Source organism: Symphalangus syndactylus, chromosome 12 (assembly GCF_028878055.3).
Source record: "Symphalangus syndactylus isolate Jambi chromosome 12, NHGRI_mSymSyn1-v2.1_pri, whole genome shotgun sequence".
In the NCBI taxonomy this organism is placed as follows: Eukaryota; Metazoa; Chordata; class Mammalia; order Primates; family Hylobatidae; genus Symphalangus; species Symphalangus syndactylus.
This window is the reverse complement of record NC_072441.2, coordinates 144,419,733-144,443,109: the sequence shown is the minus strand read 5'-3', so window position 1 is coordinate 144,443,109 and position 23,377 is coordinate 144,419,733. Positions and strand designations below refer to the sequence as shown.

Here is a 23,377-nt window from a genome sequence, read left to right as displayed (position 1 = left end):
ATTGTGTATGTGGACCACATTTTCTTTATCTGTTCATCTGTGATGGACACTTAGGTGGCTTGCATATCTTGGCGATTGTGGATAATGCACTGAACATGGGAGTGCAGCTATCTCTTCTACATATTGATTTCCTTTCCTTGGGATGTATACCCAGTATGGATTGCTGGATCATATGGTAGTTGGTAGTTCTATTTTTTTGAGATGGAGTGTGGCTCTGTCACCTAGGCTAGAGTGCAGTGGTGCGATCTCGGCTCACTCCAGCCTCCGCCTCCTGGGTTCAAGTGATTCTCCTGCCTCAGCCTCCTGAGTAGCTGGAACTACAGGCATGCACTACCAAGCCTGGCTAATTTTTGTATTTTTAGTAGAGATGGGGTTTTGCCATGTTTCCCAGGCTGATCTCAAGCTCCTGGCCTCAAGTGATCTGCCCACCTCAGCCTCCCAAAGTGTTGGGGTTACAGGCGTGAGCCACTGCGCCCTGTCCTATTTTTAGGTTTTTTTTGAAGAACCTCCATACTGTTTTCCAAGTAATATTTAAACATTTAAATTTGCCAGGAAAATGTGTCAGAAGCCTGTTGTCAGGGCTACCATGAGTCCATATAATGCCTTTGTGTATATTAGAAAATGTACCCTTTCCTTAAGACACTTAATTGTTATAATAAGTATACTGATTTTCTTAGAATGAGATGCTTTACTGCCAGGAAGTTGTAATAAATATACACATCTACTCTGTATTCATTCTGAATGGGAACTCCCCACCCCCCATGATTGTTCAGTGCACCACCTGCATGGCTGTACATGGCAGCCCTGCTTATCAAAAATGGTGAATCCATGTAAGTCCTGGTTTCTATGTATCTGTTGTCTTAGAGCAAGGCCCACTGTTATGGGCCTCCCTATGCATAGCTATGACTTTGCCCTCATCTGTGCTTCCTTGGGCTCCATGGGCCAGCAGGCCCTGGTGCCTCCTTACCACCACCTCTGGGGCCCTATAGGCAGAGATGGAGTTGGTCCAGCAAATTGGAGTCCCTGCCAGTAAGATCATCTGCGCCAACCCCTGTAAGCAAATTGCACAGATCAAATATGCTGCCAAGCACGGGATCCGGCTGCTGAGCTTTGACAATGAGATGGAGCTGGCAAAGGTGGTAAAGAGCCACCCCAGTGCCAAGTAAGCTGAGAACCACTCATGGGGAGGCTGGGCTGAGGGGAGGCTGGGCTGTGGGGAGGCTGGGCTGAGGGGAGGCTGGGCTGAGGGGAGGCTGGGCTGAGGGGAGGCTGGGCTGTGGGGAGGCTGGGCTGAGGGGAGGCTGGGCTGAGGGGAGGCTGGGCTGTGGGGAGGCTGGGCTGAGGGGAGGCTGGGCTGAGGGGAGGCTGGGCTGAGGGGAGGCTGGGTTGTGGGAGCCTGGCCTTCAGAGTGAAGGTGGGGGTGGGGTGAGGGGGTGGAGCTGGGGCAGGTCACCCTGTCCTGGACCCAGCCACGGTTGCAGGAGGCTGGGGCAGGTACTCCTAGACTGAACCCAGGATGCTAGGGTCTAGCTAGAACAAAGGCAGAAATAACTGGTTAAAACCCTAGACAGAGTGAGGCCCATGTGTTATGGAGGCCAAAGTCACAGGCTTGAGAGGGTCGAGAGAGTGGTCAGGGAGGCTCCACGGAGGAAGTGGCATTTGAAGCAGGCCTTGAGGAATGAATATGATTTGGAGAGGGCATAAATAGTGGACTGTGTAAGCAAATGCACTGAGGTTGGAAACAGCACGGGGCATTCAAGCGTGAGCAGAAACTTAGTGTGGCTGCCGCATGCTATGTGCAGGGGGTGAAGGAGATCCTGGTTGGGGGTGGGGACCCGGTGCAAATGGACTTTGGAAGGGGTCAGGGCTGGACGTTTTGCTCTGTCTGTGCCTTTTACACGATTGCTGGACACCTTGGACTTCCCAGGAGGGGCCTTGGGGTGAAGGGGGTGCCAGGCGATGGGTCTCTCTGCTCCATCCAAAGCAGCTTCCATCGTATTAATGGGTTCTCCTTAAGGCTTTGTTTAAAAATGGTTCCTCTCATACATGACAAGTTTGAAAGCTCTGACTGCTGTGGAGACTGATCTGGAGGGACTGGAGCTGCCCCAGGAGAGTCGGTGAGGTCTGGACCAGGGCAGGGGCTGCAGGAATGGGTCCAGGGACATTTAGGGAATGGATCGGACAGGACTTGAAGGTTGATTGGCTGTGTAGGGAGAGGGAGGGGTCAGGGAGCCTGTGGGGTTGGGTGGCTCTAAGCCATGTAGCTCACAGACCTTGATTGAGAGATGTGGCTGGGGTGGGGCGACAGGGTTTGTCCAGCAGAGGGGCACTGCGTGTCTCATCAGGATGGTTCTGTGCATTGCTACCGATGACTCCCACTCCCTGAGCCGCCTAAGCCTAAAGTTTGGAGTGCCACTGAAATCCTGCAGACACCTGCTTGAAAATGCGAAGAAGAGCCATGTGGAGGTGGTGGGTGTGAGGTGAGCACTGGGAACCCCTGCCATCCCCTCCCACACCAGGCTCCCTGCCTCTTTCCCAGGAATTAATTCTATATGAGACCTTCCCCAGGACCTCCCAGTAGGGCCTGTCCCTGGGCCTGGAATTCTGCCATTTGAGAATTTCCTCTGCTTGAAAAGCAAGTTTGGAAGGGCCCCTTCCCCAACCCCAGGGTCCCCAGAAGGTCTTGTCCCAGGAAGTTCCATCCAGGGACCGGGCTTTGAGGGAGTTTTACCAGCCTGTAGGACAAAGGTTTTGCAGCTACACTCTCGAGGGGACTCTTTTCTTTTCTTTCTTTCTTTCTTTTTTTTTTTTTTTTTTTTTTTTTGAGATAGGCTCTCACTCTGTCACCTAGGCTGGAGTGCAGTGGCATGATCATGGCTTTCTGCAGCCTGGAGCTCCCAGGCTCAAGCAATTCTCTCTCCCGCCTCAGCCTCCCAAGTAGCTGTAACCACAGGCGTGTGTTACCACACCTAATTTTTATTTGTTGTAGAGATGGGGTCTCACTTTATTTCTCAGGCTGATCTCAAACTCTTGGGCTCAAGCAATCCTTTTGCCTTGGCCTCCCAAAGTGCTAGGATTACAGGTGTGAGCCACTGCACCCAGCTGTGTGCCTCTTTTCTTACAGGGATATGGAAGGAGTAATAATGAACTACTTAATGAACAATGAACTGCCTAATATAGGGCTTCGTTTATTCTGTACTTAGGATGTGCCAGGTGCCGTGCTAAGTGCTTTGTGCACATTTTCTCAGCCTTGTGTGGTGTGGGTCTTGTCCCCGCATTATAGGTGGGGAAACTAAAACAAAGCTGAGTAAGCTGCCAAGGCCACCCTGCTGACTGGGAGGCACAGCCAGATCTGGTTGACTTGGGGGTCCTGGTTCTCATTCCAGAAGGAAGGATGGGAGGAGCACCAAGTGCCAGGAGACCTTGGATCACGCCTCCTTTGCCATATGGCCCTCGGCAACCCATTTAACATTTCAGGCCCTCAGTCGCTGCATCTGTAAAATGGGCACAGTGTCTCATGTGCCCACCCAACGTCACACTTGGCTGGGGCTCAGGTGGTGGCACTTGGAGCCCTGCATGTCAGCCGAGGCTCTTCCTCTCTTCCCAGTTTTCACATTGGCAGTGGCTGTCCTGACCCTCAGGCCTACGCTCAGTCCATCGCAGATGCCCGGCTCGTGTTTGAAATGGGCACTGAGCTGGGTCACAAGATGCACGTTCTGGACCTTGGTGGCGGCTTCCCTGGCACAAAAGGGGCCAAAGTGAGATTTGAAGAGGTAACCCCGGAGCTGGGAATGTCGTGCTGGGCTCTGCCGGGGGGAGGATAGGGAGGGATTAGATGATCGGAGGGAGACCACTCTGCGTGGGTCCTATGCACTGCATGCAGCGCTTGGTGCTTACCTGGGTGATCTCACTGCTTATTAACCCTGTACTACAGCTGAGCAAACCGAGGCTCACAGAGGTTACATCACTTCCTGAGCCCAAAGCAGAACCTTGTTCTGCCTGCCACGCACTTCACCAGCCAATTGGAGGCATAACCAGGACACATTTACATAAGTCATAAGGCTCATTAAGGGGCGGGATAGGCCTTTTCACCCTCAGGTGGGCTGATGAGAAATGGGTGGGAAGGCAGGGAAAGGAAAACCAACCTTTGGTCTGCTCCCTGTCCATTCTCCTCCTCCATTCCCTTTTCCTTGTAACACTGTGAGGTGAAGTCAAGAAAAATGTGTCCTAGCAGTTCCCACTCCAACCACTAGAGGTCGCCTCTTCTTGGAAGGCGCCTCCTTCGGGAATACTGCTGTCTAGGAATTGACCTTACAGAAATAATTTGGGATAGTCTCAAAGAATTTGCCTGAAAGATGACTGTTCTAGCTTTCTTCATAACAGAAGTCCAGTGGACTCCCCTGGTCCATCTAATACTCAGGATTGGTTAAATTATGGTACATTCTTTTGATGAAAACACTTACTTAATGGGGGGAGGTCATTCACAGTCTATTAAGTAAAACAGGTTCCAAAAACATATACAGAGACCTATCATGGTTATAATAAAAAATAGTGTTTTTTTATTATTATTAATAGTGTCTTAATTAAAGACACTACTCCAAAAGATTAACAATAATTAGATTCATCTAGGTGATAGAATTAGGAGTGACTTTTATCTTCTTTTTCCTTTTCTGTATTTTCTGAATTTTCTGTAATCAAATGTATTAGAGTTGACCCTTGAACAACGCAGGGCTCAGGAGTACCGACCCCCTACACACTCAAAAATCTGCATATAACTTTTGATTCCCCCAAAACGTAGCTACTATAGCCTACGGTTGACAAGAAGCCTTACTGATAACATAAACAGCCGATTAACAGGTATTTTATGTGTGATATGTATTATATACTGTATTCTTACAATAAAGTAAGCTAGAGGAAATAATTTTTTTATTTGAGACAGAGTCTCACTCTATCACCCAGGCGGGAGTGCAGTGGCACGATCTTGGCTCACTGCAACCTCCGCCTCCTGGGTTCAAGTGATTCTCACGTCTCAGCCTCCCAAGTAGCTAGGATTACAGGTGCAAGCCACCATGCTCAGCTGTTTTTTGTATTTTTAGTAGAGATGGGGTTTCACCATGTTGGCCAGGCTGGTCTCGAACTCCTGACCTCAAGTGATCTGCCCACCTCAGCCTCCCAAAGTTCTGGGATTACAGGCATGAGCCACCATGCCTGGCCAGAAATAAAATATTATTAAGAAAATTATAAGGAAGGGAAAATGTATTTACTATTCATTAAGTGGAAGTAGATCATCATAAAGGTCTTTGTCCTCATTGTCTTCAAGTTGAGAAAGCTGTGGAGGAGGAGGAGGAAGAGGAGGGCTTGGTCTTGCTGTCTCAGGGTGGCAGAGGCAGAAGAAAATCCATGCATAAGTGGACCCACACAGTTCAAACCTGTGTTGTTCAAGGGTCGACTGTATTTAACAAACTGGTTATTTATGAAAGAAAGATTCACATCGGGCTTCTGGAATCTGAGTACCAAGTGTGATATGAAGAGGACTTCCTTCCCATTGTGGGGCCATGGAGGAGGGTGATTTACACAAGCACGAGGCTCTCTACCCAGCTCTGTCCCCTCCTACCTTCTTGGCCAGCTGTCCACAGTTACCAGCTGGGGCCTTAGCAGCTGCCAAATCCTTCTTCCGGAAATCAAAGCAGCTTTCAAGAAATAGACTTGGAGCTGTAGCAAGTCTTCAGCATAAAGCCCACATTTCAAACACATAATTGTCTACCCATTCTCCTCCTACCAGATTGCTTCCGTGATCAACTCAGCCTTGGACCTGTACTTCCCAGAGGGCTGTGGCGTGGACATCTTTGCTGAGCTGGGGCGCTACTACGTGACCTCGGCCTTCACTGTGGCAGTCAGCATCATTGCCAAGAAGGAGGTTCTGCTGGACCAGCCTGGCAGGGAGGGTAGGTGCCAGGTGGGCAGCGGAGCCCTGTTCTCCCCTGAAGCTGGAGATAGTGGTTGGCTGAGCAGGATCTAGTTTTAGACCTAGTGGCAGAGGATGGGGGAATGTGGAGAATGAATGGGTTCTTGCTTTAGGGAAACTTTCAATCAAGTCGCCCCACCCCAAGACATTTATTTAGCATCTTTTTTCCTAGGCGTGTTCATATTTTGTGAATTGAGAGGAAAACAACCTTAGAGAGAATAGATACTCTGTTGACCCCATTTTACAGATGAGGAAACCGAGAGCCAAAGAGAATACAAGTGAACTGCTTAGTAGCTAGTAAGAGCCTGCATTTGACCCCATGTCTGTCTCCTCTCCAAAATGCAGGCTGCTACTCACCCTACTGCTTCTCATAATATAATGAAAATAATTAATGACAGCTTACACTTGTTTGAGTCCACTTTACAGATGACAACATAGACAGGGGGAGGCTGAGTCAGTAGCCCAAGGTCACATGGCTGATAAGGGGCAGTGCAGGGATTCAAGTTCAGGTTAGGCTGACTCAGAGCTTCTGGGCCCACATCACCAACATCAGTGCTCTTCCCTGTCCTTCCAGATAGGTCAGGGATAGCAGCCTGTGAGTGACAGGTGTCAGGGACTCTGATCTTGAGGCTTTGCCCTCTGCTCTGGGACCCTCATGCAGGGGAGCCTCAGGACTGTGCGCTCTTCCCCGGAGAGAATTCATGTGAAGGGTGGTGGGCTCCAGGTAGAATGTCCTGTGTTCGTGTGTGGCATTCTTCTGGCTTCCTTTATAGACCTGGGGGATTGTCCCATCTGATCCAATCAAGAGACCTGGCTTCTCATTCTGGCTCATCCACTGCCCTAACATGTGCCTCTGAGCAAGTGGTTTAACCTTTTGGGGTCTTGAGTTTGGGTGGGCTGCTCTTCTGCCTTTGCTGGGGCACCTAGGGGCTCAGATGCAAGCAGGGGAGTGCGTCCTGGGCAGGTTGCTTGGCTGCAAGAGTGAGTGTTCCCAACACGGCAGTGAACCCACGTCATTGGAAGGATGGCTGCTGATGGCTTTTGTTGTAGGCCTCGCCTCATGGTTGAGGAATGGGCAGCCATTTTGCTTCCTTGCTGAGCCCACTGTTGTGTCAGCCCCACTACCACTCCCTCACACTGCTACTTGTGCTGCCCCTGACCCCTTCCCTTCTGCAGAGGAAAATGGTTCCACCTCCAAGACCATCGTGTACCACCTTGATGAGGGCGTGTATGGGATCTTCAACTCAGTCCTGTTCGACAACATCTGCCCTACCCCCATCCTGCAGAAGGTGAGCTTACCCCACGTGGGCCTGTTTTCAATTGTGTGTGTGTATTTCACTAACATTTGTTGTGTTTTTATCTAATTTTTAAAAAGTCAAACATATTTATTGTCGATAATAGCCAACAAGGATGACGAAGGTTATCACCCACAATCCCACCACACAGAGAAAGACTCCGAGCATTACACATTTTAAAAAATGCCTTATACTTTTTTCATGATATTGGAATCATATTGTTTTGTAACCTGCTTTTTCCATTTACATGGGGTGTAGCTCTTTCCATGCCATTAACTGATCTTTGACAACATGCTTTTGTATTTTAACTAATCTAACTCTAGTGGTTGGCTATTTGGTTTCCTCTTTTTGAGCATTGTGAATGTATGTTGAGGTTACAGCTCTGTGGTAAGTTCCTGGAAGTAGAAACAGTTCATACACAGTGGGTTTTTCTGTAATAACAGGGGAACAGGGATACATAAAACGTTCCTCCTAGCCTGTGGAACCCAGCCCAGGGCCTCCAGCACTTTTAATGGGCATCTTTGAGAGGATAAAGAAAACTGGACGTCACTGTATCTTCCCCTCTCCATTGTGTGTTCCCATCTCTCTCTCTCTGTCTTTTTTTTTTTTTTTTTTTGAGATGGAGTCTTACTCTGTCACCCAGGCTGGAGTGCAGTGGTGCGATCTCGGCTCACTGCAACCTCCACCTCCTGGGTTCAAGTGATTCTCCTGCCTCAGCCTCCCAAGTAGGTGGGACTATAGGCACCCGCCACCATGGCTGGCTAATTTTTGTATTTTTAGTAGAGGCGGGGTTTCAACCATGTTGTCCAGGCTGGTCTCTAACTCTTGACCTCAAATCATCCACTCACCTTGGCCTCCCAAAGTGCTGGGATTACAGGCGTGAGCCACCACGTCCGGCCTCTTGCCATCTCTTGACCTTTGTGCAGCCCCTCTTCCTGGAAAGAAACTTTCCTTACATGCCTTGAAGTGTCTAACTAGCACTCATTATGTTTTTCTTTCCCTTCCCGTCCTATCCAGTTTTTCAAAAGTCAGTCAGAGGGGTCTTGAAAATCAACTCCACTTTGTGGCTCTTCCTGCCCCTTATCCCTGTGCCGGCCTAGGGAACCCCTCTCTCCCTCCCTCCCTCCTCCAGGTGCCCAGGCACCCTGGATGTGCTTGATGGAGCCTTACTGCATGGTTAAATGTGGTTACATCTGCTGGTCGGAGTAGGCCTCCCCAAGGTGCTGAGGAATGCTGAGCTCTCTACTCTGATGCACTAGCATTGCCTGCATTCCTGTGGTGGCCCACATCCTACTGCACTGAGAAGGGACCAGGCCGGCCAGGTTACAGAGCGGACAGCTGCTGAGTCCCCGTTACTCTGCCCCTCCAGTCCTCGTCCTCCTGTTGCGCGCTGGCTCTCAGCCACTCCACTCCCTTCGTCGGCTCCTCAGAAGAGGAGATGACGGTGCCAGCCCACGGCCACGTCCCCCACCGGGATCTCTGCTTCGGCTGATCTCTAGTTGGCATTCCTGACTTGGGCACTGGGATGTTTGACTCTCTTTGCGGTCTGTGCTGTTTCTCCTCTGGACGATGCTGCGGTTTCTTCCTTTAGGCTCTTAACTGCTTTCCAAGTCTGGCCACGTGAGGGCCTCCAGAGTGGGGCCCACAGCCTGGTAGTGGAATCAGACATTGCATAGATGACAATACACATAATAAGTTAACTCCTGTGGTGCTGGGAGTGTGTGTCAGAGGGATTCATCCTGGCTGGGGGTATCTGCACCTTCTTTCCCCCTTACAAGTATAATAGTTTTGGCACCTTTCTTTGCATACCTGCCCTTCCTTCCCAGGGACTTTGTGTTTAGACCTCAGTATACAAAGTTGTATGAGGCCGGGCGTGGTGGCTCAAGCCTGTAATCTCAGCACTTTGAGAGGCAGAGGCGGTTGGATGACCTGAGGTCAGGAGTTATGAGACCAGTCTAGCCAACACGGTGAAACTCTGCCTCTACTAAAAATACAAAAATTAGCTGGGCATGATGGCACATGCCTGTGATCCCAGCTACTTGGGAGGCTGAGGTAGGAGAGTAATCTGAGCCCGGGAGGCGGAGGTTGCAGTGAGCCGAGATTGCACCACTGCACTCCAGCCTGGGCGACAGAGTAAGACTCTGTCTCAAAAAAAAAAGTTGTATGAAACGTAATCCTTGGCTCAAGGTATACTTCTTATCATTGCACCGTGCTTGGCCCTTTTTTTTTTTTTTTTTTTGAGACGGAGTCTCGCTCTGTCGCCCAGGCTGGAGTGCAGTGGCGCAATCTCGGCTCACTGCAAGCTCCGCGTCCCGGGTTCACGCCATCCTCCTGCCTCAGCCTCCCGAGTAGCTGGGACTACAGGCGCCCGCCACCGCGCCCGGCTAATTTCTTGTATTTTTAGTAGAGACGGGGTTTCACCGTGGTCTCGATCTCTTGACCTCGTGATCCGCCCGCCTCGGCCTCCCAAAGTGCTGGGATTACAAGCATGAGCCACTGCGCCCGGCCTGCTTGGCCCTTTTTTGTGTGTTTCTTTTTGTTTTTTATTTTTATACATTCAGCAAATAATGCAGTACTCTCAAAGCAGTACTCTCAATATTCAAAGCACTGTGCTGAGGTCTGCAGAGGAATTGTCTGTGCTTTGGAAGTATAGTCCTGTTGGATAGAAACGTGTGCATGTGTGTGTGGGGGGGGTTAGTATACAAGCTACAACCATGTATGAGAAAAGTACAGAGCAAATATTGTTGGAGCTTTTAAAAAATATTTTAGTACTGTACGTTTCTAAAAGATAAGGAACTTAAAAAATCACAATTCCATTATTAAATTAAAAAATGAATAATTCCATAGTATCCCCCATCGTCAGTGTTGACTATCCCCAACTGTCTCGTAATGGTTTTTATATTGATTTGCTGAAATCAGGAGGCAAAGAAGTTCTGCATGGTGCATTTGGTTGCCATGTCTCTCTCTCCCCTTTTTTTTTTTTTGGAGACAGAGTCTCGCTCTTGTTGCCCAGGCTGGAGTTCAGTGGTGCGATCTCGGCTTACTACAACCTCTGACTCCTAGGTTCAAGCTTTTCTCCTGCCTCAGCCTCCCGAGTAGCTGGGATTACAGGTGCATGCCACCATGCCTGGCTAATTTTTGTATTTTTAGTAGAGATGGGGTTTTGCCATGTTGGCCAGGCTGGTCTCGAACTCCTGACCTCAAGTGATCCACCTGCCTCGGCCTCCCAAAGTGCTGGGATTACAGGTGTGAACCACTGTACCTGGCTCCCACCCTCTTTTTAAATCTGTTTTTTTTTTTTTTTTTGGTAATTTTAAACTGAGTTGTTTTTCCTGTGGAGTTTCCTGCATTCTTGATTTTACTGATTGGTGAATTTCCTGAATTTCCCTTTGGTGCTTTTGAACATGTTTCTCTGCCTGGTATTTTTTTTGAAATTAGGTAGATTTAGTGGTTTGAATAGTGTCTGAATCAGCTTTGGAATAAAAATGCTCCATGGGGGAACTTGTCTTTGTTCTCCTTTTAGAGTAATAAGCATCCTTATCATTTAACCCACGTTGCCTTCCAGGCAAAATCGTCACTATCTTAACTCATGCATTGTCATCCTCTGGCTTTCTTTTTCAGTATAGGTTTATCACATCTGAATCTATTCCTCGAGTGTATTTATAATTTATTGTATTTGTTTTTTTGCTTTATAAAAAGGTATTTTGATGCATGTAACCTGTTTGGGCTTTTTCTCCCTTCATATCACAGTCTAAGAACCACTCACCCTGCTGCATGTTTCTAGAGTCCATTCATTTCATTGCTGTGTAGTGCTCTTTTGGTGAGTATGCTGCAGTTTATTTGTCCATTCTCCTCTCAAGGCATTTGAACTGTCTTTGGGTTTTTGCTACTGTGAATACTGCCGCTGTGAATTCTTGTTCCCCTCTCTCTGATGAGTGAGCAAGGAGTGGAATGGCTGGGTATAGGGCATGTGAATGTTTGGCTTCATGCGACAATGCCAAACAATTTTCTGAAGTGTTGTACTGACAATCCCACCAGCAGTGTGTAAGGACTCGGTGGCTCTGCACTTTCCCCAGCACAGGGTATTGCCAGACTGAAAACATTTTTCCAGTGGAGTGGATGTAAAATGGTATCTCATTGTGTCTTGATTTGCATTTCCCTCATCACTAGCAAAGCTGGACGTCTCTGTATATTTACTGGCCAAACGTTGTTTCCAGGAACTTCTTCCAGAGACTTTGTAAGTTGGTGTTGCCCTTCATGTCTGAATTTCCACACCGAGTGATCTGTACCCACTGCCCCTGCTCACTCAGCTCCCTTAGCCCTTCCAGCCTCTCCAGTTGGGTACCTGTTCCATGATGCCACGGAAGATGCTCTTGAAAGTCTCTTCCACGCTGCTGGCTCTTCCATGTGGCTCTTCTGTCCCAGCAGCTGGTCCTCCTCTGTTTTCAGGCTCCCCTCTCCTGGCTTCTGTGGCAACATCCTGGGCCTTGGCTACTCTTCTGCTGTTCTCACCTTGTCTCCTTAGCACTTCTCCTGCTCACCCTTTAAGTGTTGACTGCCTTGGGCCTCAGTCCTTGATCTTCTCTGTCTATATGCACTTCCTAGGTACATGCTTCCAGACTGAGGCTCTTTGTATCTTCCATACTATCATCACTCCCAAATTTCTATCTCTATCCTGGATCACACCCCTGAGCTCCACACTTGCACATCCAACTACCCGCTTGACATTCCTACTGGGATTTCACAGACATCTCAAATTTAACTTGTTCAGAACTGAACTCTTGATTTCCAACTCCAAACTTCTCTTGGTAAATAGCACTGCCACTAGCCAACTGCTGAAGCTAAAAAAGTTGGCATTATTCTTGATTCTTGCTTTCCCTCTCCTTCCACATGCAGTCCACCTGCAATTCTTGAGTGTAGCTCCAAAATACATTTTGGTTTCAGTTAATTCTTTCTCTGTCGCCACCCTAATGCAAGCCACCATTGCCTCCTGCTTGAGCTACTGCAGTAACTGTTAACTGGTTTTCCACCCCATACTACTACCTGCTTACCACCCATTTTCCACGCTGCAGACAGAAGATTATGCCCCTCCTCTGCTTAACACCATCTGTGGCTTCCCATTGCTCTCAGAATAAAACCTAGACTCTTTACCACAAGCAGCAAGGCTCCTGCCATCTTCCCAGCCACCTCTGCCCTCACTCCTGTCCCTGTTTTCAGCTCCACTTACCTGCTCCAGCCCCATTCCCCTCCTTTCTGTTTTTGTAACACCTAAGTTGTTTCTGCTCTCAGGGCCTTTGCATTCGCTCTCCCAGAATGCTCTTCCACTCACCCCTGAGACAGCTGCTGTATTCTCTTTCTTATGTCTCAGCTCAGATGTCACCTCGTCAGGGAGGCCTTTCCTGACTGCCCTCTCTAAAGTAGGCTCACCTACCCTAGTCAGATAATTTTGATACCCTGCTTATTTTCTTCACAAGCCATCATAATCTGTTAATTATCTTGTTTTTGTTTACTTGCCTATAGTCTGTCTTTTCCATTAGCAGGTAGGCTCTATGAGGGCAGCCACGTTGTCCAATTAGTTTCCTCTGAGTTCCCAGCACCAGACACAGTGCCTGGCACATAGTAGGTGCTCACTAAATATCTGTTGAATGAAATGTGAATGGATAAATCAATCATTCAATAAACTGTGAGACCCTTGAGGGTCTCACATATGTTCATATTTGTTTCCCTAGCACAGAACTTGGCATACAGTAAGTTCAGTATATGTTGGAATTAAATAGATTTTTTTTTTTTTTTGAGATGGAGTCTCACTCTGTCACCCAGGCTGGAGTGCAGTGCTGCAGTCTTGGCTCACTGCAACCTCTGCCTCCCGGGTTCAAGTGATTCTGCTGCCTCAGCTTCCCAAGTAGCTGGGATTACAGGCGCCCGCCACTATGCCTGGCTAATTTCTGTATTTTTAGTAGAGACAGCATTTCACCATGTTGGTCAGGTTGGTCTTGAACTCCTGACCTCAAGTGATCCACCCGCCTCGGCCTCCCAAAGTGCTTTGATTACAGGCATGAGCCACTGTACCCGGCCATTGTTTCTTTCATTTCTATGTCTCTGACAAGGATAAAGCATTGTGTTTTTGTTTATTGTTTTATTTCTTTTGATGTCAATGTCTTTTTATATCCTCTGTTTACTTAATTTGGGAGGTCTTGAAGTTTTTTCTTGCACATAGAAATGAGCTTGCATATGCATGTGTGCATGTATTTAATATGATGTTTGATACAAATATTTTTTCACTCTAGTCGTTTATTTTTTTTTGTAATTCTTTGTTATTCTTTCATAGAAGTTTTGACACACTATTGTGTTTTAACTAAGTTTGTTGTAATTAATAGGAAGGAAATCTGTTACTTTCTTTTGTGCTCTGTTGTTATAGATTATCTTTATTATATATATATATAGTCTTATAGAAATAGAATGTTTATTAGAAAAAATTTAACACAAATAGTAAAATAAAATGATTCACTAATCCCACCATTCAGAGATGACTATTGTTAAACATACTTTGATTTCTACTTTTTTTGGGTTTAATGACTATTTTATTTTGTTTTATTTTATTTAAGACAGGGTCACACTCTGTCACCCTGGCCAGAGTGCAGTGGCACAATCATGCTCACTGTAGCCTCCACCTCCGAGGCTCAAGCCATCCTTCCCACTCCAGCTTCTGAATAGCTGGGACTACTGGCACATGCCACTATGCCTGGCTAATTTTTGTATTTCTTGTAGGGATGGGGTTTTGCCATGTTGCCCAGGCTGGTCTTGAGCTCCTTGTTTTGTTGAAGCAATCCTCCCACCTTGAGATTACAGACGTGAGTCACCACGCCTGACCTGATAATTTTGTTTTAAAAGGTTGTCTAGTCTTTTTTTTTTTTTTTTTTTTTTTTGAGACAGAGTCTCACTGTCACCCAGGCTGGAGTGCAGTGGCGCGATCTCGGCTCACTACAGGCTCCGCCCCCTGGGGTTCACGCCATTCTCCTACCTCAGCCTCCCGAGTAGCTGGGACTACAGGCACCCGCCACCTCACCCGGCTAATTTTTTGTATTTTTAGTAGAGATGGGGTTTCACTGTGTTAGCCAGGATGGTCTCGATCTCCTGACCTCGTGATCCGCCCGCCTCGGCCTCCCAAAGTGCTGGGATTACAGGCGTGAGCCACCGCGCCTGGCCTAAAGGTTGTCTAGTCTTGCTAAGAACAAGCAAGACTTTTTGTTTACTAATGTCACGATTTAACCACTTTTAGCTGCTCTGATATTAAAAGGTGTTTTCGTTAATATACTTCTAAAATATTGGAAATAATCAGAGCTGGGTGGGGGGGAGAGAACTAAGCCCAAAAGCTCTAATTTACAATGCTGTAACATTTTGAAAGACCAATCTTGTTTTTGATTTCTACTTTTTAAAAAAGTGCCATAGTGCACTTTGTTTTTCACTTTAAAATTTTATATATTGTGAGCATATGGTTTTCTTTAAATACTGATGTGTTAGGTGGACTTTTAAATATAGAAACATTTTAAATGTTCATTGAGTGCTCTAAAATGATACATATTTAGTGTGTGCATTAGTTTGTTCTCACACTGCCAAAAAGGAATACCCGAGAGTGGGTAATTTATAAAGGAAAGAGGTTTAATTGACACAGTTCTGCATGGCTAGGGAGGCCTCAGGAGACCTACAATCATAGCAGAAGGGGAAGCAGGCACATCTTACATGGCCACAGGAGAGAAAAGTGTGAAGGGGGAACTTCCAAACACTTTTAAAACCATCAGCTCTTGTGAGAACTCCCTCACTATCATAAGAACAGCATGGGAGGAACTGCCCCCCATGATCCAATCACCTCCCAACAGATCCCTCCCTCAATATCTGGGGATTACAATTCAAGATGAGATTTGGGTGGGGACACAAAGCCAAACCATATCAGTGTGTAAAGATGCAATTCAACAAATGTGTATGAGCACTTCACAATTGCAAGATACAATCTGGTATAGGGTGGAACTGAGAGGAGGCAAGTATCACGCGAGTTTTATGAGAATCTTGGTGGACAAAATTCAGGACGGTTACCCCAGTCCATGCAGAGAGATCCTCCTTTTATTGCCAAGATGGGGCTTTCTTACTTGCTGTTCCATTTTATTCTAGTTTGTTATGCTTTCAAAAGTGTGAATCTGTCTGGAATGTATTGCAATAGCACTTACCAAGTGTGTCCCTAGACTAAGAAGAGAGAAGACTCAAATAAAATTATAAATGAAAGAGGAGACATTACAAGATACCACAGAAATTCAAAGGATCATAAGAGACTACTACTAGCATGAATAATTATACACCAACAAATTGGATAACGTAGGCAAATGGATAAATTCCTAGACACATATTACCTACAAAGCCTCAATCATGAAGAAACAGAAAATCTGAATAGACCAAGAGTGAGTTAGGAGATTGAATCAGTAATCAAAAACCTTCCAATAAAGAAAAGCCCAGGACCTGATGGCTTTACTGGTGAATTCTACCAAACATGTAAAAAAGAATTAATACCAATACTTCTCAAACTCTTCCACAAAACTGAAGCAGAGGAAACACTTCCAAACTCATTTTACAAGACCACAATTACCTTAACATCAAAGCCAAATACACCATAAGAAAAGAAAATTACAAGCCATGTTCACATCGATGCAAAAATCCTCAACAAAATACTAGCAATCCAAATTAAATAGCACATTAAAAGGACCATACACCATGATCAAGTGGAATTTATCCCTGGGATGCAAAGATATTTTAACATATCTGAATTTATCAATGTGATATACAATAATATTACCACAATGAAGGGTAAAAATCATATGATCATCTCAGTACACGGGGAACAAGCATTTGACAAAATTCAGCATCGTTTCATGATAAAAACTTTCAACAAATTGGGTGTGGAAGGAATGTACCTCAACATGATAAGGGCCATATATGACAAGCTCACAGCTAATGTTATATTCAACAAGGATCCTAAGGTCAGGAGCAAGACTAAGATGCTCACTCTCACCACTTCTATTTAGTGTAGTACTAGAAGTCCTAGCCAGAGCAATTAGAGAACAGGAAGAAATAAAAGATATCCAAATGGGAAAGGGAGATGTAAAATTTTCTCTGTTTGCAGATGACATTATCTTATATATAGAAAACTCTAAGGCTGGGCGTGGTGGCTCATGCCTGTAATCCCAGCACTTTGGGAGGCCAAGGCTGGCGGATCACTTGAGGTCAGGAGTTCAAGACCACCCTGGCCAATGTGGTGAACCCCTGTCTCTATTAAAAATACAAAATTAGCCAGGCATAAAGGTGTGTGCCTGTAATCCTAGCTACTCAGGAGGCTGAGGCATGAGAATTGCTTGAACCTGGGAGGTGGAGGTTGCAGTGAGCTGAGATCATGCCACTACACTCCAGCCTGGGCAACAGAGTGAGACTCCATCTCACACACACACAAAAAGGCTGGCACAGTGGCTCACGCCTGTAATCCCAGCACTTTGGGAGGCCGAGGCAGGCAGATCACTTGAGGTCAGGAGTTTGAGACCAGCCTGGACAACATGGTGAAACCCTGTCTCTACTAAAAATGTAAAAATTAGCCGGGCATGGTGGTGGGTGCTTGTAATCTCAGCTACTCAGGAGGCTGAGGCACAAGAATCATTTGAGCCTGGGAGGTGGAGGCTGCAGTGAACCGAGATGGCGCCACTGCACTCCAGCCTGGTGACAGAGCCAGACTCCATCTCAAAAAAAAGAACAAAAAACTCTAAAGATTTCACCAAAAAACTATTAGACTTAATAAGTTCAGAAAAGTTAGAAGACACAAAATTAACATACAATGTTTCTATATGCTAACTATCTGAAAAAGAAATCAAGAAAACTATCCCATTTGCAATTCCATCAAAAAATTACTTAGGAAATGTAAGGAGGTAAGAGATCTGTACACTGAAAACTAGAAAACACTGATGAAGGAAATAAAAAAGGACATAAATAAATGGAAAGATATCCCATGTTTGTGAATTGGAAGAATTAATACTGTTAAAAGGTCCATACTACCCAAAGCGATCCATAGATTCAATGCAGTCCCTATCAAAATTCCAATGATCTTTTTCCCAGAAGTATAAAAAAATCCTCAGATTTGTATAAAACCACAAAAGATACTAAATAGCCAAAGTATCTTGGGCAAAAAGAAGAAAGCTGGAGGCATCACATTATCTGATTTCAAAATATATACTAGAAAGCTATAAAGTAAGCAAAACAGCATGGTACTGGCATAAAAACGAACATATAGACCAGTGGAATGGAATGGAGAGCCCAGAAATAAATCCATGCATTTACGGTCAATTGATCTTCAACAAACGTGCCAAGGACACACAATGGGAAAGGACAGTCTCTTCAATAAATGGTGTTAGGAAAACTAGATATCCACATATAGAAGAATAAAATCGGACGCTATCTCACACCATGTACAAAATGGATTAAAGACTTTCAGATTGACTTTTTTTTTTTTTTTTTTTGAGACAGAGTCTCACTCTGTTGCCCAGGCTGGAGTGCAGTGGTGTGATCTTGGCTCACTGCAGCCTCTGCCTCCTGGGTTCAAGTGATTCTGCTGCCTCAGCCTCCCGAGTAGCTGGGATTACAGACGTGCCACCATGCCCAGCTACTTTTTGTATTTTTAGTAGAGATGGGGTTTCACCATGTTGGCCAAGCTGGTCTCGAACACCTGAACTCAAGTGATTCGCCCACCTTGGCCTCCCAAAGTGCTGGGATTACAGGCGTGAACCACCGTGGCCCAGATTGACTTCTTTCACTTAGTAATATGCACTTAAGTTTCCTTCATGTCCTTTCATGGCTTGATAGCTCATTTCTTTTTAGCGTGGAATAATATTCCATTATCTGGGTGTACAGCAGTTTATCCATTCACCTACTGAAGGACATCTTGGTTGCTTCCAAGTTTTGGCAATTATGAATAAAGCTATTATAAACATCTATGTGTAAGTTTTTGTGTGACAAGCATTTTTAACTCCTTTGGGTAAATACCAAGGAGTACAATTGCTGGATCATATGGTAAGAATATGTTTAGTTTTTTTTTTTTTTTTGAGACGGAGTCTCGCGCTCTCACCCAGGCTGGAGTGCAGTGGCGCAATCTCGGCTCACTGCAAGCTCCGCCTCCCGGGTTCACGCCATTCTCCTGCCTCAGCCTCCTGAGTAGCTGGGACTACAGGCGCCCGCGCGGTGGCTCACGCTTGTAATCCCAGCACTTTGGGAGGCCGAGGCGGGCGGATCACGAGGTCAGGAAATCGAGACCACGGTGAAACCCCGTCTCTACTAAAAATACGAAGAATATGTTTAGTTTTGTAGAAAATTGCCAAACGGTATTTCAAAGCGGCTGTACCATTTTGCATTCCCACCAGCAATGAATGGGAGTTCTTGTTGCTCCACATCCACACCAGCATTTGGTGTTACCAGTGTTCTGAATTTTGGCCATTTGAGCAAGTGTGCAGTAGTATTTGTTGTTTTAATTTATATTTCCCTGATGACATATGTTTATTTGCCATCTGTATATATTCTTTGGCGAACTATCTGTTAAAGTCCTTTGACCATTATAAACAGAGTTTTAGTTGTTTTCTCATTTTTGAGTTTTAAGAGTTCTTCATATATTTTAGATAACAGCCCTTTATCAGATGTGTCTTTTGCAACTATTTTCTCCCAGTCTGTGGCTTGTCTTCTCTTAACATTTTCTTTCTTTCTTTCTTTCTTTCTTTCTTTCTTTCTTTCTTCTTTTTTTTTTTTTTTTTTTGTCTTGCTCTGTCACCCAGGCTGGAGTGCAGTGGTGAGATCTTGGCTCACTGCAACCTTCGCCTCCCAGGCTCAAGCGATTCTCCCGCCGCAGCCTCCTGAGTGGCTGGGATTACAGGTATGCACTACCAAGCCTGGCTGATTTTTGTATTTTTAGTAGAGACGGGGTTTCACCATGTTGTCCAGGCTGGTCTCGAACTCCTGGCCTCAAGTGATCCGCCTGCCTCGACCTCCCAAAGTGCTGGGGATTACAGGTGTGAGCCACCAGGCCTGGTGAATATTGTCTTTTGCAGTGCAGAAATTTTTAATTTTAATAAAGTCCAGTTTATCAATTCTTTCTTTTATGGATTGTGCCTTTGGTGTTGTGTGTTCTTTTTTTTTTTCTGTAGTTCTTATTACCTTCTAACATACTATATAATTTACTTGTTTGCCTTCGCCCTGCTAGACTGTAAACCCCATGAGGACAAGGACCTTTGTGTATTTTGTTTATTAGTGTGTCCCAAGCATACAAAACAGTGATTATCCAAATGTGTATTAAATGGCAACCTAATTCTGAAACTGGATTTTTGTTTTGGAGTGTGTGCTGAATCATGGTAGCATTGACCTTCAGTTTTGATATCTGTGTGGGTTCCTAGGGCCTAGTCAAGATGGAGAATCCAATAGGATGCCCTTACATAGAGCTGAGAACCCAAAAGAAGTATATCCTTAGTGTAAGAGTCAGCTAGAGAAAAAAGCCCATTCTACAGAGAAGGGCAGCAAGAAAACTTCCGTGTTTTGATCTTGGTAGTGATTGGAAGAGAGCAAAAGATTGAGATTTTTGTAACCACAAGCCAGCCTTCTTTTGGGCTTGTGGCCCAAATTCATATTAACTATGGTCAGAAAAGCCTTAAGTCTCAAAACAATTTCATCTGGTGGAAGCAAACAAATTCTCTCTGGAGGAGGAATCTTCAGTTTAGGCTTCTCACAGATAAGGTTTCAAAGTACATGAGCTCACAGTCAAAAATCACAACATACAAAGAAACAAGTCATTGTGAGGAAGAACCACGAAAGCAATAGATAGCAGATCAGACCGGCATTTACTTCATATATTGGAAGTATCAGGTGCTAACATTCTTTTACAATGTTTGAAGAAATAAGAAATTGAAAATATGACCAAAGAATAAGTGAATATAAAAATATGTTTTAGCAGATTTTGAAAAGGATTAAATAGAACTAGAAATGAAAAATATGAAAATTGAAATTATGGCCAAGGTAAGCAGCATATTAGAGACAACAGGAGAGAGAATGAGAAGATAGAGTTGAACAAAGTATCCAAATGTAGCACAGAGACAAAAAGATATAAAACAGGAAGGGCTAAGGAAATGGTGCATAGAGTGAGAAGGTGTAATGTCCAATCATAATTTCAGGAAGAGACCGTATCAGGATACAGATGCCACACTAGTAATTTGAACAGGGAAATTTTAACATAAAGAATCGTTAACTCTAAAGGTGGTTAATTACAATTACTAAAAGGGGTAAAATCAGCTACCACCCCTGGTCCTGAGGGAGAGTGAACAAGGGAGGAACTTAGAAACACAGAGGAGGGCTCCTCCCTCCAAGGCTGATATTGCAACCTTTGAGGAGAGGCTGCAGTGTCACAGAAACAGCAGTCTACCAGTGGCAAAATTGTCAGAGGGTGACTACTGCAACAATCCATGCAGCACAGAAGCAGCCTGCTGCTGAGTGGGGGAGAATCTTGCTGGAAGGTGCAGGCCAGGGCTGAGCTGTGAAGGCCACTAAGGTGAATGCTACCATGTACTTGCTGGGTAATCTTAGGCAAGTTACTTAATCTCTCTGAGTCTTATTTCTCTAGCTTCTCCAGTTGGAAAATGAGGGGACTGAACTTTAATTACCAATGTTGCTTCTTGTTTTGAAGTGAGGCCATTCCAGTGTATTTCCACGAAGTTAGAGTTGGTTCCTTGTTGAAATGGTCTGTCTTCATTGTGGAGTTTTGTTTTGATTTTTCTGTAGTTTTGGTCAAGAATAGATGGTACAGCTATTGAATGCCATGTTGAGATGTTAAAATGTAAATATCTAGAGTAACCACTATAAGAATAGAAATAAGATAATATAACTTCTAACAGAGGGTAATTAAAATAGTTTAGTTTTGATCCTAGCATAAGAAATAGACCAGCTGAGGCAAACTGGGAAGAATATTGAAACACATATATAATTGATAAGAGATTAGTAGACAAAATATATGAAGAATTCTTTTTTTTTTTTTTTCCTGAGACGGAGTCTTTTTCTGTCGCCCAGGCTAGAGTGCAGTGGCTCGGCTCACTGCAACCTCCACCTCCCAGGTCCAAGCAGTTCTCCCACCTCAGCCTCCCGAGTAGCTGGGATTACAGGCACAAGCCACTGTGCCCAGCTAATTTATATATATATATTTTTAGTAGAGATGGGGTTTCACCATGTTGGCCAGGCTGGTCTCGAACTCCTGATCTTGTGATCCTCCCGCCTCGGCCTCCCAAAGTGCTGAGATTACAGGCGTGAACCACCGCGCCTGGCCTGAAGAATTCTTAAGTAAGAAATAGAGACAAACAAGAATCTCAAGAAAATAAGGAACAAAGCAACCCAATAGAAATACAGGCAAGAGACTTTACTAGGCAATTCACAGAAGAGAAAATGAAAAGGTGCTCAGTGGTATCAAGGAAATGCAAATACAAGTGAAAATGAGATAACATTTCATACCAACTAGATTAGAAAAACATTAAAAGCATGATAATGCCAACTGGTGGTGAGGATATGGCGTAGCTGGGTCCTTAGGCACTGCTAGGTGGGAGTGGTGTATCACTACTTTGGGAAACAAGTAGGCATTATTCAGATAAATTTAAACATACGTATGTCCTACCTTACAGCAAGTTCCTAGGCCTATATTGTAAAGAAACTCTTGGCATGTGTGTTCGAGGAGATATATCAGAATGTATACATCTTTATAATATAAACCACTGGAAATGACCTTAATGTTTGTTGGCAGGGTAGCAGATACAGAAATTATGGTGTATTCTGTACAGTGAATTCTATGCAGTGTATTGTGAACTTGTAGAGATTACATACTCTATAATTTCATTTATATAAATTTCAAAAGTGTGCAGAACTAAACAATACATTGTTTAGGGTTAGGAAAACAAAGTAAGAAAATGATGAACACGAAAGTGAGGATGGTGATTACCTCTGAAGAGGTTAGGAAAGAGGGGACGTCATTGGAGTGGGCACATAGGGAGTTTCAAAGATATTGGAAATTTTATCTTTCTTCAGCTGGGTGGTAAGTACACAGATATTCATTTTATTGTCATTTGTTATGTCTTAGACATGATATAAAGGTTCTTCTGTATAAATTATTTAGCAAAAACTGAGTTTGTCATTTGCTTTATTATTATTCTTTGATAGGCTCACATTTATTCTTTTATCACATTCTAATGTTTAGAAAAACATCCTGGGGATTTCAATTAGTAATAGTTTATTTTTTTATTTATTTTTTATTTTTATTTTTTATTTTTGAGATGGAGTCTCACTCTGTTGCCCAGGCTGGAGTGCAGTGGCAGGATCTCGGCTCACTGCAAGCTCCACCTCCCGGGTTCACGCCATTCTCCTAACTCAGCCTCCCCAGTAGCTGGGAATACAGGCGCCGGCCGCTATGCCTGGCTAATTTTTTGTATATTTAGTAGAGACGGAGTTTCACCGTGTTAGCCAGGTTGGTCTCAATCTCCTGACCTCGTGATCCACCCTCCTCGGCCTCCCAAAGTGCTGGGATTACAGGCGTGAGCCATGGCGCCCGGCCAGTAATAGTTTATTTAATCTAGTTATTAAATTAGGGAGAATTCTTTTTTTTTTGCTTTACTAAGTTTTTCTAGCTAGGCCAGTGTAAACTTCGTATCTTTTATTTCTTCCATGAAGATTTTATTTATTTACTTTTTTGAGACGGAGTCTCGCTCTGTCACCTAGGCTGGAGTGCAGTGGTGCAATATTGGCTCACTGCAACCTCCACTTCCCGGGCTCAATCAATTCTCTTGGGAGCCCTCAGCCTCCCAAGTAGCTGGGACTGCAGGTGCACGCCACCACGCCCGGCTAATTTTTTGTATTTTTAGTAGAGATGGGGTTTCACCGTGTTAGCCAGGACAGTCTCGATCTCCTGACCTCGTGATCCACCTGCCTCGGCCTCCCAAAGTGTTGGGATTAAAGGCGTGAGCCACCGCGCCCGGCTGGTTTTATTATTTTATTTGAATAAGTATTACTGTGGCCCAAGTAC

At 45.0% G+C, this 23,377-nt stretch overlaps 1 protein-coding gene across 11 annotated transcripts in view; it reads left to right on the top strand.

Annotated features, from left to right (window-relative positions):
• The window catches only part of AZIN2 (antizyme inhibitor 2), a 40,492-nt gene that overhangs the window by 10,771 nt on the left and 6,344 nt on the right, over positions 1-23,377 (top strand). For 5 of the 11 annotated variants that reach the window (XM_055255548.2, XM_055255547.2, XM_055255540.2 and 2 more), the window contains 6 exons: positions 990-1,162; positions 2,346-2,480; positions 3,608-3,773; positions 5,321-5,406; positions 5,785-5,945; positions 7,142-7,254. In XM_055255548.2, coding sequence (XP_055111523.1) covers positions 990-1,162; positions 2,346-2,480; positions 3,608-3,773; positions 5,321-5,406; positions 5,785-5,945; positions 7,142-7,254 — 834 coding nt within the window. Of the gene's footprint in view, positions 1-989; positions 1,163-2,345; positions 2,481-3,607; positions 3,774-5,320; positions 5,407-5,782; positions 5,946-7,141; positions 7,255-11,010; positions 14,363-19,109; positions 19,444-23,377 lie in introns of those variants that run through there. The other 6 variants (XM_055255545.2, XM_055255544.2, XM_055255543.2 and 3 more) reach the window with 4 other exon arrangements.